At 42.6% G+C, this 17,447-nt stretch overlaps 1 protein-coding gene across 2 annotated transcripts in view; it reads left to right on the forward strand.

The window, feature by feature from the left end:
• LOC131885229 (uncharacterized) overlaps positions 1 to 10,348 on the forward strand; it is a 39,000-nt gene extending 28,652 nt beyond the window's left edge. For both annotated transcript variants that reach the window (XM_059233199.1, XM_059233191.1), the window contains 5 exons: positions 3,403 to 3,816; positions 5,766 to 6,059; positions 8,083 to 8,379; positions 8,520 to 9,542; positions 10,068 to 10,348. In XM_059233199.1, the coding sequence (XP_059089182.1) occupies positions 3,403 to 3,816; positions 5,766 to 6,059; positions 8,083 to 8,379; positions 8,520 to 9,542; positions 10,068 to 10,273 (2,234 nt within the window). In that variant the 3' untranslated portion in view covers positions 10,274 to 10,348. The remainder of the gene's footprint in view (positions 1 to 3,402; positions 3,817 to 5,765; positions 6,060 to 8,082; positions 8,380 to 8,519; positions 9,543 to 10,067) is intronic.
• Positions 10,349 to 17,447: the final 7,099 nt, after the last annotated feature.

Genomic DNA, 17,447 nt, shown 5'->3' on the forward strand with positions numbered 1-17,447 from the left:
TGCAGTGGGTTGTCAAAGTGGAAAGCGAAGAACTGAATAGTTGAAGTGCATGATCAATTCCTGTTGTTTATTCGTGACGTAACAAAGATAATGATGCCCTTTGAGTCGAGCGTAGACTGCGGTCTTTACTCTCGCTCTCTTCTCATCTCCCCTGTTTGTGAACAATACATATAATCAGGGTCTTCCCGAGAGAGGTCAAGAAGACCTGGTGACGACACATTTGGCTCTAGCTTGCCACTTAAGACAATCGAGCTAGATTGGCAGAGTGATTGCAGGCTGGCAACATTAAGGTGCAAATTCAATTTGGATTGTTCAAGAGGAGAGGTGTGTGGAGACTGTATACATACACAATAATTATTATTATCATTGTTGATGTTATTTTTGGAATAACAAGGAGCCTGCACTTGAACTTGGGTTACAGATTGGACAACGGATAATAATTATCATTTGTGGCTCTTCTGGCCATTCTTGGGCCAACTTCGATATTTTTTGTCGCTGGCAAACTTCGTAATAGTTCTTGATTAAGTTTGTCAATCAACGTGTTTAATGTGTGTCTTTACGTGCATTTGGTATTGCTTTTTGGTCAGGAGACAGCGCTCTGCCATATCTAGATTCTATTTATTGCCCTTGAAAATAAACATTCACATTCCTTTTCTTGTTTAATGTGTGTCTGTAGATACCCATTGCATAAGTCACAATGTCTCCTAAATAAAACAACGTAAGCTTCTTTCCTTTCCCGATTGTGGGGCTAAATACTACGGATCGGCTTGTCCAGCATTATGAAAGGAACATGCATTTCAACATTAACTGTCATGTTGACGACATTCGGATAATAATTGACCGATCCCGTCTGATCTGATATGACAACTATGTTGAGTCTTTTGATGACATTTTAGCACCTTACTCATATGATATTGGTCTCTTTTTGTCTTCGGAAATCCAAACCACAATCTTGTACTGAGTTTTCAGTCTAAGTTCATATCGGCCTTACGTTATTCAAAAGACATTGACATGATTTGGAGCTTGTGCCAGGATGGAAAAAGGAAAACTTCCCGTGTTTGGCTCCAAGCTTGATCTTGCGATACACCTAGCTCGCCTAAATGACTCCTCTCATTTAGCCAATCTTGGCTCTGGCTCAAGTTATAAGACTCTTTTAAGATGGTCAGTCAGCGATTTTGAGGAATTCCTGATCTTGATTCCAGTAAAGCTCTAAGTACAATTCTTCCAGCTCTACACTGTTGTGTGTATGTTGTGAGTGGAGTCGAGTCGCTCGAATCCGACTACATGTATTTCTAGTATTTGGAAACCCATCTTGCATATCTTATGGCATAGTGTGAAGGATCCTTGTGTTCAATCCCGAATTCAATCTGACCTGGTGACCCACTTTACAATAAACTCTGGACGGACACCAGTTCATGGCACATTTTATTGCACCATTCCCACTTACGCACAGTAAATGTTGGAGCATAGTTCTAAATCTTTTCATCTTCTTCTTTCCATTTGGACATTCTGCAAATCCTACCATGGCAATGGCAATTTCTTTAACTTATTCCACGTGTCAACGGCATCGCCTTGGCCGTCGTTGTTGGATGGGACTGAGACTGGGACTAGGGCTTGGAACAGGAACAAGAACCAGCACTAGAAGCCAAAGGATTTGAAGGCCAAGAAGGCGTTCTAAGATTGGAAATTGCGGGGTGGGGAAGTCTTGAAAGAGATAAAGAAGCAATTCAAACTCATCATGGAGCCAAATGAGTGGAAGGAATGAGGAGCCAGCAAAACTTGGGAGACTTTGCTTGACAAATTAAATTTGAACTTGACAAAAGCCCTCACAGGAAGAGTGAGTGGAGAAGGGTAGAAGGACAGCAGAAGGGCCTTGTGCTAGACATGAATTAAAGAAAGTTTGAAATAGTTTTGCATCTCCGAACCCTCCCTTGCGGCATTTTCTCATGTGACTATACTACTACTACCAATGAGAATGGCTGAGAAAGCCAATCCAATACATTGCCGTTCTAATGATGAAATTTGGCTGAAAACTAGTCCCTTTTGTGCGGACTGGGATCAAACGGAAAAGCTGCCTTGGAGGCCGACGATGATTCGGAAAAATATGAATTCTCCTCGTGTGTTCTGGTGAATATTGGATTTTTTTTCTTTTGCCCTCTGTCTCTTGAGAGCGAAACCGCTGGAGTCAGGCTACTTCCTGGGAGACACAAATGGAACACGTTCTTTGCAAGCATGCATGTCTGTACCTACCACGTATATACGAGTACGACTACGAGCGAATAGATTCGTACAATACCAGCCAGTCTCAGCTCCCTGTTTCCAAATCCCATGTTCGAAAATCCGTTGGATAAGTTTCAGATTCAATGTTTGTTCGTCCAGCACGCCAAATCTTTCAGGTCCCTCAGAATGCATCGTTCCTACCTAAGAACAGCTGAAAAGGTTGGTTGGTTGGTTGGTTGCCCTGGGATAGGTTCACAGATGAGAGAGAGAGAGAGAGATCCTTTTTACCAAATGGAATGACAAAATTGTCCCTGGGCTTTGATAGAGCGATCAAAAAAGGGATGTGTTTGATCAGTAGCATCTCAGCGGTGCTACTTTGAAGTAAAAGGGCCCTTTTTTCTCGTTGAAAGACCCATCCACTCATCCAACCATCTTTCCATCCATCCCCATACATCATAATATATGGGGCCAGTACGCTCAAGTACAGAGATATTGGACCAGGTTATCTCTTCTTAAGGATAATTTGTGATCAAGATGGTTACGGGACACAAGCGCATAAATTTGTCGTCGTTGTTGTGGTTGCTCTCGCGTTTCGAGCCAGATGGGAAACGCCTCGCTAATGTGTGTATCCAAGAAGTTTAGCGACCCAAAAAAGTTGCCACCGAGTAGAATACAAACAAACTGTTCCCTCCTCCTCTGCCTCTTTTTCTTCATCCCTTGTACCTCGCATCTATCTCGTGTCGTCGATTCTGGTAGTTGTATCCAAACAACCACCGACGTCACTGCTGTGGGCCTGGTCTGCCTGTTGGCCTGAGGCATCTTTTGCCACTCACCAGACTCAACAGACTCACCAGACTCACCCGAGTGGTAGAGTGGACCAAGCGAGCCTGAACATATGTTCCCCGAAGACTTCAAAATGACGGGCACTCCTTCAAGAATGGCAAATGTCATTGCTCGGGGGGTTCTTAAGGGGCTTCCAACTTGGGCTTTGGTCAAAAACGCATTATTGGAAGTCAAAGGGAGAACGCCACTATCGAGGCTAACAATGCTGCTGTTGTTGTTGTTGTTGTTGTCGCTGCTATTGTAGTTGTTGGTCGCATCAAAGTTTTTGTTCCGGTCACAATGCAGTCCAACATGTCAACCACGGGATAATCACCTTGTCAGTTCTGTATTCTCTTTCAGCTCGAGCAGAATTGGATGGCAATCGTCCCCGACTACACAACCCGCTCACCATCATTCAGCTGAAAGATCCTGAGAAGAATATGGAGACCACGACGACTAGATTGTATCCATCAGCTTGTCCACGCACCTGTCCGTGGTTTTTTAGTCATCAATTAAGTCATTTGTCAACCTCCCGAAAATGGAGCTTCCTGATTTCCGTCCTGGCTTGTGCATGCCTCGTGGGGGTCTTTCTTTGGGGTGTGCCCTGTTCGACGGAAGATCAGGTATGTCGTTCGCCGGGATCTGACTTTGAATCCACCCGCATCATGACTGGTCAACTCGCCTTGAGTGGGGACGACGGATTTTTTGACCCCGCTACACCCGCTGCCTTACAACAACGTATGACTGATTGGTCTCGCAAGTTCACCAGGATTGGTAAGCATTCGTTCCAATCAAGCCTCATCCGTATAAGACGTGTGAGCACAATCCCAATCGGCCCTTGATAGATTCGAGTGGATTTGGGTTCCCAATTAGCTTGAGAATGGCCCCCATTTGGCCACCTGAGGAGAGAAGCAATACGTACGTAGAGCAGTGTTTGTACTCGTATGTATGCTCAGCTAGTTAGTATTTTTTGAGCCTCCATGGACTCAGTAAAAGAGAGAGAAAGAGAGGGAGGAGACCTTGTTATTCGGGATTACTTGGAAAATCTAGAGCAATATGGTGTGCTGGATGCAAGCTTCCCGTACATGGCATAAATGATCAGGCAGTATTATTATATTGCTAATGATGTACTAGTGCTGGTAGAGGGTCGTCTGATAGTTCTTAGTGACTTTTATTCCTTTTAATCTGAGATTGCATGGGATAAAAAACAATATAATAAACGACAATACGCAGTTTAGCCGGATTCCAGGCATTCCAAGGATCAATGGTGTAGGTCATGAACGAATAACATTGGACTGATGTCCTCGGATGTGGCTTCCAAATTTTCATATCGGGGAACCCCCATTGGACGATTGGATTTATCGGCAACGAAACTGAGAAGCTAGTCGGCGGAGAACAAGTTTCTAATAAGCACATGATTTGAAATAGCTCTGAAAAAAATCCACCATATCGATAGTCAAGGATTGGCGTTCCAGAGAAGACAAGGCTCAAACACGAAATAGTCTCTCAGAGTAGGAATGGTAGAACACGGGTCTCCGCTGGGAGCCTTGTCGTTCGCCTTTGGATTGACTCCAACATATCAACCGATTGTTTTTAGTCTGAGATCAGCGTGAGGGTGCATTTTCTAAAATTGGGCTCTGGAGACCTAATATTGATGACAAACTATTGCAAAAACAAACTTTTTAACAATACCCCGAACTTTTTTCGGTACTTTTACCCAACAGCAACATCACAGAGGCATTTAGTAAAATCATCTGGTTCAAATCTAAGAAGACGCATACACGTATAATGCGCATTACAGAACAAGTAGGAGTCTGAACCACTCGTGAGTCTCTGAAATCTCTGGGGACAGGGCCAAATTGATGCTGAAGAATAGTGGGCATGCAAGAAACCTCATGGTTCTGACGCCACGATGGCATCTTTCACTGCAAAAAGGGAATCTCGTTTTGGCCCAAGGGCTTTGGACGGAATATGATTAAACCGGAATGATCTGTAGCAAATGGAAGAAGTACCCTCTAATGTATGCAGGTGTTCATGACAACCTAGATCCATTCATTGTGTGCTCAACAAAGAATGATCCCGTGTAAAATCTTAGCCAGCTTTAAATTTTCTCCAGCGGAGGATTTTGGCGCTTCCCAGACATTTGAGCCATTCCAGCAACGCTGGCGGCGAAAGCACGACATGGTTTCATGAAATATGTAATATGATAAGACGCCTTCACCATCATTCTCTCCTTTTAGGATTACTTCTGTCTCCCGTAACTTCCTTACATTTACACTAGAATGGAACACATGCCAAGAAAATGAACCCGTCGTCTCCTCTCTCTAGTAGGTGCTTTCAGTTCTGGCGTTCATTCCATCATTCCATTGAGAGAAAGAGACTCAAGTATGGAAGGGAGGGAGGAAGGGAGGTTAAATTCAAATACGTATACATACATGCGTACACTGCTGAGTCTTTGAAAAATTAAAGGAAAGATTCAAAGTGAGTTGGCAGATTTAGAATACCCAGCTTCGTACACAATTACCGCATGCGCACGGAATAGGTCTGCATATCTGGGGATCTGAATTTCGACTCTGTCTTTTGTTCCAAAACTACAATTCTACGTATTTCCCGGGATGATCTGACATTTGTCCGTTGGGTGCGCGTGAGCTTAGATGCAACGGTCCCATTTTTCCCTTGTCACAACAATCAGTTATTGAATGACGTTTTCATTTCCCCTGCAGTGCTCACGAGTGGTCTTCACGTGACCCGGCAACCCCCCTCTCAAAATGCGGACGAAAAAGGCCGGACGATTCTGGTGAGTGGCTTTGTTTCGGGTGACTCTCATCGCGGCAACAACCAAGATGCTGGTCTCATCGGTCTTGAACCTCGAAAAGGCCGCGAGCTTTGGCGCCGAGCCTTGTACGCCCCACCCAAGCAAATGGATTGCCACTACTTGGATGTCAACTCTGACGGAGTCAAGGATTGCCTGGTGATTGGAGATAAAGGACTCCTGGCCGCTATTGACCCGGTCAGAGGTGAGGAGTGCACTTGCTTACCTACTTACTTACTTACTTACTTACTTACTCACTTACTCACTTACTTGTTTGCCGTCTTTTTCTTTTTCTCTTCATTTCTTTCTTCTTTTTCGTATGTTCGTTCGCTCGTTTGGCCGTTTGTTCATTGGGTCCACGCCATTTGTCATCCAAAAGCCATTTTTACCCTCTTATTTTATGAGGCGTTATGCTGCCGAACATGTTTTCCAACCTGAAAGCCATTTGAAGGTGCAAACGTACACTACACACTACTGTATTACGTGTGTGTGTGTGTTCGTGAGAACACCTTTTCCCCACATTTGAGAGGATGCAACACAACGTTTGACGTGATGCGCTTGCGCTATCTTATCCTGCTGAGGTAGGTTCACACAATGAAGGCTGAAGAAATAGAAGAGCAGGCTAGTGTGGAACATTCCGTTCTTTGAAATCCTTTCTCTCGTTTCCTTTCTCCATCTTTGGCAGAGACTTTTCTCAGGAGGATTGGAGAACCGAGGGGTCTTTTGGATCCAAATCCCTTTGATAAGAATCCAAAGTTTTCGATGAAAGACTAACATAAGATATTGGCAATGGCATTGGCAAGCCAGATACCAACTACTATACCAGTAAACGGTATACAAGTGTACGAGTCACGAAGATTGTAAAAAAGTACCCAGGGTAATGCCTAATGAGTAATACGAATGGTTTGATCGCTGAAACAAAAGCTCTTACTCTTGTTCTACGAGTACGTTTCAACAAAAATGGTTCAAAGGATGTCTCAAGCGTCTTTTTTACTAAAGACTACATATGTTTCCAGCTTTTGCTTAAAAAAAATGATGGCTCAGAGCGCTTTTTGATTTGCAAGGGGTGTTATTTCATGACGAGGATGCTACTTGCAGTTAAAAATATGACATTTAGAAAAAAAAGATGCATGATAGAGTGAAAATCCTCTGGAAAGACAACTTCAATCCAATGGTGAAAGTAACATTGTACCTAAAACACCACCATCAAGCATTTCAAACAGAAGACTGCCCTTTCAGTCCTATAGCAGCCCCACGCGATTGGCAAAGAGAAATGTCATCAGATTTTCTCACGTTTTGATCAATCTGACAAGAATAAATGAAATCCCTCTCCTTGGTCCACATTTCATTCATTGTGGTCTTTGCCCCAAGGGAATTTCATCTTTTCAACTGAAACAAGATGATTAATGCCTGCACGTAAATGCCTTGACATCGTTCCAGGTAAATCGAACGCCAAATAACTTGAAAACCCTGTCCGCAAAACAATTAGGGAATCTGTGTCCTTGATGAAACTGACGTTTGCTTTGTCACATCTACGACAAGTGCATCCAAAACGTTTCCATGTTCCCCGATAAGAAAAGGATGACTTCTCAAGCGTTGCAAAACAATCACCATTTCCAGAAATTGACGGAACAACTCCAGTTTTCAGTTTGCAATTGTTAATGCATGCACAAGACCACCCTGCGAAGCTTCCTTCGATGTTTCCAACTACGCAATGTACCAAACTTTTCGAAGGAATATTTACTACTCCAGCTAGAGCTAGCTTGGCAGTGCTGTTGAAGTATACCGTATGTAGGTAAGTTGTCGTGTAAGAAGTGGCATGTTCCACGTAAAAATATCCCCATACTATCCTAGACTTAGGAGCGTTGTTTCTTGGCAGCAAGAGAGGGTGTTAGCGACTTTCGAGATGAGCCACACATAGCGGTGTTTGAAGTTCAAAAATGTCACTCTCAAGACGACGTCAAACACCGTGGGTGGCCAACTGTAGTAGTCAACGAACGAGGAGAAGGCTCTCAACCATCCAAGATTCCCGTCGTAGAGCAATACTGTCCTAATACCCTGTACACATACAGCCTTGACATCTGACTGTTCCCATTCTTCATAAAAACGAGGGTTTAGGCACGTGGGGGGCCTTCTCGTCCAATCTTTTCCCTCGTCGTCCCAATGTAGTACGGCGTAAGGAGTAAAAGACGCATTTCAGACTGGCTGACGAATGTTGGTGTTTTCAGGCGAACAGCTTTGGTTCCTCCATCACCACATTCCTCTCGTCAACCTATCCTTGCCCAGATTCCTGCCCGATCTCAATGATGATGGCATTCCTGAGCTTTTATCCTCGTGTGCCGTCACATTACCCAGTGGCATCAGTGACCATCGGGAGCACGTGCGCACTAACCTGGTGATCATTTCGGGCCAGGATGGAACAGTGATTGGCAGGCCGTATTTGGTCGAGATGTGCCTGGACATCGGGGCTGTCAATATCACTACGCATCTCAACATTCAGTTTGACTGCCTCACTCGGAATGGACGTAAGTAATAGCCGGAATGGACAGTGCTGGAGCCAGCCAATCCATTTTCATCCAGATATCCAGAGATCCAGTCTCTACGTAGATAGGTAGGTAAGCAGGTAGGTGATGATGAGCCTCATAAAATGTTGATTTGATTACAGCCGACCAATTCGAAATGACCACAGAGGAGCTATTCCAGAAGATTAGCCACCAAGAGCTGCCCATGAGCATACTAGAACGGAATGGTGCGTTTGGCGAATACTACCAGTTCTCAAAATTGGGCGTGGATCACCAAGAGACAGAGAAAGATTCCATTCATTTGGACATCGTTCCTCTGCGGGAGGAGTCCCCGGAATTGGGCGTGACAGTCAAAATCTGGGACGGCTTTGCTCATCGCACGATTTGGAACCACACGTGGCACCATGCCGTGGCCTTTCAACCCGTCTCCACCCGGTTTGAGACGGATCGTTGGGATAGCCCCATTGAAGGTTTCGTGTTTCGCTTGTGGCAATGGCCTGATAACACGAGTGACACTTTCACTCTAGGCCGACAAAAGCCTCAAGACGACGAGGACGACAAAAAAGAGAAAGAGCCCATTCCGGCGGCCCATCTATTCAACTCTCAATCGAACAGAGGCCGTTCCAAAACGACTGGAGGTCACGCAGCCAGTCACCCTCCGGAAGGCGAGGAGGAGGAGGAAGAGGACACTGATTATGCTTATGATATTGTGTTCAAGCATGCCAATCCGCAGTCCTCGTATGATCAAAACGAGGATGATGATTACTACACTCGCAATCAAAAAGGATCCCATGATTGGATCGCCAGTGTGATACCCTTTGGAGGTGGTGGCAGGAGACTAATGAGTTGGGATCGAGGAGCCTCTGCACCCACCCGGCACTTCCGTCCAACAACAGCCCAACCAAAGAAGGAGGGTGATGGTCATGTCGGGCCTTGGCCATTGGAAAGGAGCCTTCGAATTCAAGAGAGCATCTATTACATCGTTTTAAACCACACCACTCCGCACCTCCAACGGATATTCTCGCATCACATTTCTCAAGTTTGCTCCTTGACGAACATCAAGAAGGGCTCAGGGGCAAATGAGAAGCCACAACAGTCAAGGAGGCAGCAGCAAATCCAACCCAAATACTTATGCCAACCGCATTTTGACACTCAGCCCAATTCAAGTAAGTTTTTGATCTCCAAGGTGTCACTCATGTACTGTACATAGAAAGAACGAACGAAAGAAAGAAAGTGCTGCCCGCGCCATGTCACATTCACAATGTCACAGGGAAAACCAGGCGAGGCAACCAAATCGACTCCAGGGGATGCTTCACTTGAGGATTGCCTTTTCATAACAAGAGGTTAGACAAGGCCACGTAAACAGGGAATGGGAATGGGGATGGAGAGCGAACGCGAGAGCGAGACACAGAGCAAGAGACAGAGCAAGAAGGATCCATGCCCCAACCAGACAAGCGAGGTCAAATTTTCTAAATCGTAGGGAAACGGATGTGCCAAAGTCGCACGAAATCCGGATGGAATGGTAGAAACTCCCGAAAAGCAAAAATAAAAGAACTTTTGGGGAATACTCAAATTAAAAGCATTATCTTATTCTGCATTCTCTTTGCCAAATCCACGAGAACGGGGTGGGGCCAATTCCTAAACTTGCTGTTTTGTCATCAGGTATAAACAGACTTATTTTGGCGTTTCAGTGGTGATAATTGCTCCAGATCTGGGATCTCCGGACGCCAATGAATGGAGAGATCTTGTGTTCTCAAGCCAGTTTTGGGGTGACCAAAACGGTGATTTTGTGGACAGCTCGGAATACTCCCAAAGTCAAGACTCACCAAGCCCTCTGATCTCAGATTTGCCTCATCTTCGGACGTTGTTAAAGAAACTAAGACTGTTCAAAACGTGAGAGCTCTTTCTCCTCATCCGTGCTGTTAATACAATGAACACATATCTCCAAATAAAGTGGTGCCTTGTTTCTTAACCAGGGTCTTTCATCTCAAGCAAGGACATACCCTACCTACACGTAGTAAATGAAAAAGTCCAAATTTCCAAAAAAAGTAACATAGCTATGGAGTTCGGACAGGTAAAAAGAGCGCCGTTTAAATCAGTTGTTGGTATTTATAAAGCAAACCCTAATAATGCCAGGCACCAAGCTCGATTTCTTTCAAATGAGGCCGTGAAGAACGGTGAGGTAGCAAAAGGTTCAAAACCACTCACAGATGTGCAATAAAGCTTGTGTTATAGTTTTTACTTTGTCGACAATTTTTGATGTCAGGTAACAAATTCTAAGGCAGCCAGATCGTATATATGAGCGATTTTGCTTCATATCCACTCTTACCAGGACACAAATAAGGCTGTCTAAACCCTCCCAACTTCGATGTCGTCATGCTTTCAAGTTTCCACTTGATATGTACCCTTAACAGCACTCAAATAGACTTCATACTACCAAGTTTCGGCACAAGGGCTTAAGACCCAAATCTGCGAATTGAGAGAATGGAGAGAAGCTGACCTTCAGAAAATGATACTGTATTTTCTTTAAAATGAAATCTGGAATTTGGAACTGAAATCAACACTATTCAACTCTACCGGGGGACAACGCTGTTATAAGACACTTTAGACCGACAACAAATTGGTCATGTGATTTCATTTCCTTGGACATTTCTTAAAAAAAAGTGTAATTTTAAACGCATTTTAGCTGTTTAAAGTTAACGGTATTCCCTCCTAAATAAAAAAAATGCAGTGCCTACCCATAATGACAATACGCTTTTCGGTTTACTCTTCGTAATTGTTGATATTTATGGCAGTAATTATTTTCCTCGCACTAGGAACTACACGCATTTCTGCATCTGATGATAGAGCCTTGTTTAATTTCAAGCTCATTGTTCTCGCCTTATTGGTATCAGTTGCTGATGATTATGAAAATACTATCAGGAAACATTTCTTTTAAATACTTGTGCAATTGAAAAAATCAAATATTTCAATGGATTTTAGTGGTGTGGCAATATGAAAAATATAAGTAAAGGCACAAGCTTGTAATCACCAACTAGAGCGCCACATTACTAAGACCAGAAGGAAAGGTTCCAAAGGGGAAAAATGTTGCCAAAATGTTGGTAGAAAAATCTCAAAAAAGATGAAAATGAGTACCTTTCATACTTGTAATGCCATGCTTTCTGCATTAAGGACCTTTTGGCAAATTTACTTTTGCTTTCTGTGATCCAGTTAGATTTTAAAGGGTATACAAAGACATTTGATCTCACTAAGGTAAGGTTTTGATTTTTTTCGAGGCGTATTCAAGATGTGGCGGAATGATCGACTTGTACAGAATTTTGCATTGTGATACCATCTCTCTGGACTTCAACGGTCAACCACATGTTTGAAAAGCTTTGCCAAATTTCAACTGACTGGATATGCTCATCGAACTTTGCCTGTTTTGGAGTACTAAGCCTAAATCCTTCATGGACGAAACCTGTTCAACATCATGACCTCCATTATCTCCGAGTGGAGTGTTCAATGGCGTTACCCCTAAGAATATTGAGCGGAATTTCATTTAAATTGAAGTAGCTATTTCAATTCGAAGCATTAAAAAGCTATTTATGTTTAGATCTGACGTCAAAGATCCTGCGCCTAGATGAAACTGTTTTAAGGAAAATAACTAGGGCCGTCCAAAAGCAAAAACGGAAGGTCTGTGAGTGTCCGTTGAACCTCCTGTTCTCATGTTTTCCGCTATACTCGGCATGCTTGCACGATGTGGATGTCAATATTCCATGTGAATTAGTAGAAGCCTGACGAGAGACGGACTTCCCTTCCTACCTTCCCTACTGTTTCTAGCTACTGGACCTGTAGGATGCACTTGAAATTGCTGGGTGGATTGTCGTTTCTTATTTGTCGGAAGCTTGGCGGCTGCCTAGTTCTCTTTCTTTCCCCAGAGAAATCCTTTATGGCAGGAGGAAACTCTGGTCGTTGGACCCGACCTTGTCATTGACGGTCTCAAGTTCTCATGCGCAGCCAGACGTTAGACCAGTTTACATGTTCTAGATTCTTGGATCCTCACTCATACTCCCTCGTATTAGATGTCAAAAAGTTTCATTTCCGGCATCTTAGGTGTGGCCAGAATTTGGCTCAATTATCCAACCTCCGCGTCGCCCTCTTTTTTGGAACATGTTTGGTGCAGCTCCATGATAAACGTGAGACTCGATTGGATGAGGTTCGCCCCTTCTTCCCGAAACAGAGGTCCAACAAATACGTACAACAAAACCATCTCTGGACGACTGAAAAATGGGCACGTTATCATGCATGCAAGAACTACAAGAACTTGGGGAGTTCCATCCTGCTGATGAGGCGTGTTCTTTCCTTGGGTAATGTCGGACAACTCCAACAGTTGTAGCAGCATTCTCTCAAGATAAGGCCGCCCAACGAGAGAACTTTTCCCCATTCTAAATTTCATGGACACGTTCATGCCCAGCACTTCTTGTATGACTTACAACCAGGGTGGGCAATTCCGTTTTGGACATTTTTGTCCATCTTTCATGATACAAAATGTGGTACAACTTCGATACAACTTCTTGATACAAAAGTATCAAAATGGCGAAAGTTTTGAGCGAATAGAGCGAATTTGCGAATAGCTTAGAATTACTTCATTCTTCTATTGACGAAACAAAGCAAATAATGTGTTCAATAGTAGGATTTCCAGGAAATCATCAATGTTTGCTTAACTTTGAATGAAAGACAGTTTCAATTGAAATTTGTGAAATCTGGAAAGAGGAATTTTCAAAATGTCACAAACACGTTATTACTGGGGCCGGTCAAAACTTGCACATAAATATGGCCGTTTTTTAGACAGCAGATTTGCATAAGAAATCACCTGAATTTGCCCTTGTCAAAACAAAAGCACCAACACGTTCTGGAGTGCTGTAAAGGCTATTTTTACCTTCTAAATCGAGAATATGTTATAATAACGCTTAGCACCATAATTTGAACCTCCTATACCTGGGGAGAAGAGGTTTAGTGTGGTGCCATATTGGTAGAGCATCTTCACACCAATTTGCGAATCCTGGTTTGATCCCTGTCTAGCCAAGTTCAAGCTTCTTTGCGGTACATAATCACGGTATAATTTTCTGCCTTGATAGCTCAAATGGGCACACCTCAGTCATTCTCTAGGGTGAGGTAATAGTTACTGTTGGTTGTGACGACGAAACGGGAACAGCCCTCAATTGGGATACTCATCATTAGATGGCGGGCCGAGCAAGAGAGCTGCCATCTGACTTTGCAACAAACCAACCAACAAACCTTGGGAGAATATTCTTGCATTGTTCATGCTGTCACTCAGAGCAATCAACTAGACCTGCATCTTGGGCCTACCGCATGTCTTTAATACATTGCATGATTTTCTTGAAAATGATAGCAAGCCAATTATTTCCGTATTAAGCATCCATCTTCCTCCTGGCCATTTACTCATAACCCATGGAAACATGTTAAGATGTGTCTGATTTTTAAAGTAGAAGTATGTTGCGCAAAGAAATTGCGTCCCAACCTTTGATATAGTGTATCTCCAAAAACTGCAATGATAAAAGAGACTGAACCATTCAAAATGGATGAATGAAATATATGTATATGCAGACGGTTGTTAAGATATCTGTAACCTATTTTGTACTTTCAAGTCCAACAGGGTTTTAGAAAATAAACAAATTGCAGACAAATGTCAAATTTTGCTGATAAAATTGCAAAATTTGCAGATGCAATGAATTTTTAGAAAAATTCTGGGATATGCAGTTTCATTGCACCTTTTTTGGTGAATTATGATATAGTAGTAATGACTGATGATTAGGGGTTGGAAAAGTAGTTGAAATCTAGCTAAAATAAGTTCCAAGAACGTTAACATAAGTTTTAAAAAGTTGTAAAACGGTTTTTATTTGTTTGGTTATTCATTTACAATGGGGGATTTTACGTCAAAAATGGCTTGATTATTGTTTTCACGATCTTCGTGCTCTTTGGGCTCAGAGTTACAGTCGTAGCTGTACATAAACGAAGGATTAAATTATAATGTAGGCACAAGTGAAAATCATACTTTGAAGCATTTTGAAACGATGGTCCAGGACAAAGAAGATGGATGAGTGGTCCTTAGATCCTCACACAATGATGGTTTTAATTCTAAAGCAATTGGATACAAATAACTTACGCTATAGTTCATAGAAAATTTTTTTCCCATGAGTTTTCAATCAATGCCAATCAATGTATGCATTCTTAGATGAGATGATCAAAATAAAGGACTTTGTTCAAATTTGAAACAAAACAAAACCCCACGTTTCGTAGATAATGGAGGTAAAGATATTGAGCAGGTCTCATCTATGAAAGATCTAGGTGTAGTCCTCCAGAATAATGGAAAGTTCGATGAGCATATCCAGTTGAAGGTGGGTAAGGCTTTTCAAATGTGTGGTTGGATACATCGCATGGCTCCAATGAGTTCAGCAGGTTTGCAAATGGACGAGCAAGTCCAAAGATGTTTCACTAGAAACATCACAGGATATTGGGAGAGGCTAAAAAAGTTGGGACTGTACAGTGTTCAGTGAAGGTACGAAAGGTACCTGATACTGTACGTCTTCAAAAGTATTCATGAGTTTTGTCCCAACTCAGGATTTAGGGTCAACTCTAGTGACCGTAGAGGCTTAATGTGCGTTTTGAGAGCACCTTCAAGCCCTCGAGGAATCCAGGCTTGTTCGAACAATGAAGTCCACTTCTCTTCTTTCTCGGGCTCCTTCAATGTTTAATTTGCTTCCCTCTAATATTCGGCGGAAACACGTAGGCCTTGTTGATACGGTAGCACCTTTCAAGTTAGACTTCGACAAATTTTTAGATAGCATTCCAGATCAACCCCATATTCAAGGACTAGCTCGGTCTGCCAACTCAAATTCGTTGGTAGACCAAATATCATATAAAGATTGAAAGGTAATAAATAGACGAATTATAACCTTTCATTTTAATAGTATTGGGGATTACATTCCCTGTAGCGGTTACAAAAGTCCGTTAAAAACAAACCAAAAAAAAAAAAGAAAGAAAGATGAATGTAAATATTTTTTCCTTCGTTTTTAGATAAAAATAGTGTGAAAAAAACGCAAATGGAATGAAATGTACAGAGTGAAAAGAAATTAAGGGCCACTCTTTGCCGCCTCTGAAAATCCTCCCCCCCCGGTCCTCCAAGAATTGCTCCATCATATTTTCATCATAAGGGACCATTGAAAATCTAACACCATCCCATGAATGATCCAATTCAATCTAATGGATATTGGTAACCCTTTGACTTTTGCCCCCGCCCCCCCTATCAGTGAAGAGTCTAATAGTGTCGGCCCAAAGGTCATTGAGCGGAATTTCATTACATTCCAGGCCATATTGCTCTCAGCAACCCAAGAATAAATTCGATGTAGGTCCTTTGCAAGGCTGCTGGAATCTTGACCATTCCTACCAGAAACTAACTTTGTATCGTCAGTATAAGAAGAGAGACTGGCAGTAATACTAAGCTTTTGAAGCGGGGCTACGAATATTATAAAAAGGAGGGGCCCTAAGATGGAGCCCTGGGGAACACCTGACTTGACATCATGTATGTCACTAAGACCTTAACAATTTGCTTCCTATCCTGAATGAAGCTTCTCATCCAATTGAAAACCTTGCCTTGAATCCCAACATGGAGCCTTTTAACTAAAAGGCCATGATCTACCTTGCCAAAGGAATTGGCAAAGTCGAGATAAACCACATCAACTAATTCATGGCTCTCTAGTCTCTCAAAAACCTCCTGTATATGCTCAATCAGTTGGGTAACCGTGCTAAAATGTGCTCGGAATCCATGCTGGCTAAGAGGGAGGACATAATGGATATCAAGAAATTGTATTCGTTTGAAATTCATGATTTTCTCCAACACCTTTGCAATAGTCAAAGTGAGAGAAATCGGTCTATAGTTACTGGGGAGTGACTTATCTCCCCCTTTGAAAATTGGAACAACATGAGTTACCTTCAGAGAAGAGGGGAACTTGCCCTGGTCCAAGATGCAACGCATCAAGTACAAGAAAACAGGAGCAAGAACAAATGAGCATCTCATCAGAAACTGAGATGTCACACCATCAGGGCCAGGATTGCTCGAAATCAAATTGCTCAATTTCACAAACATCATCAATCTCAACAGACTCATCTTTAGAGCAATGAGCTGTTGCTCCTAAAGTCTCTGGAATTGAAGACACACTTGAGAACTGATCTCCAAGCATTTTAGCCATAGTCTCTACATTGCTAATGCCTTCCCCAATCAACCTCAAAAGGCCCAACATGTTGTTTCATCTTTCTCTTAGAGTTCGCTTAAGAGACAAAAGCCTTTGGATTCGACCTGACCTCCTGAACCTCCTTACTCTCAGTTTGTAAGTGGTCATTTTCGATGGAGGCTTTAATCTAACCTTGAACCATTTCCAATTTTCTTTGAAGGCTAGCCACAACTACAGGATTCAAATTGCTCCAGAGCCTTTTCCCTAGATCGCAACTCTTTTTGAGCAATTGCTGCCTAAACTTTTTTTTTTAATTTAGATTGGTTTCCACCTATCGGAACGCATCACGGATTACTAGAGTGGAGCACACTTCCTCAAGAATTAAAATCATTTTGTTTTTTAGGAAGTTTCCTCTACTCTAGCAACCCCTGAATGTGTTACTCCTAAATATCTCCTAGACATGACAAAAAACTCTTCAATTTCCCCGATAATCCCCCAAATGGTTTAATTCATTTTTCCAAAAATACATTTGGTTAAGTAACTTCGAGCTTGCACTTGCGAAATCCATAGATGATTTTCGTTTTTTTGCTGGCCTAAGTTTGGTGATAGTTCTTACAATGAGGTCCACCTCTCTTTTTTTCTCGGGCTCCATCATTGTTAAGTTGCTTCCCTTCAATGTTCGTAGGGAATACGTCGGCCTTATTGATCCGGATGCATCTTTCAAGTCAGACTTGAACATATTTTTTGATATCATTCCAGACCAACCCTACCTTCAAGGACTAGCTCGGTCTGTCAACTCAAACTCGTTGGTAGACCAAATAACATATAAGGATTGAAGAT

The sequence above is a fragment of the Tigriopus californicus genome, chromosome 1, assembly GCF_007210705.1.
Source record: "Tigriopus californicus strain San Diego chromosome 1, Tcal_SD_v2.1, whole genome shotgun sequence".
Classification (NCBI taxonomy): Eukaryota; Metazoa; Arthropoda; class Copepoda; order Harpacticoida; family Harpacticidae; genus Tigriopus; species Tigriopus californicus.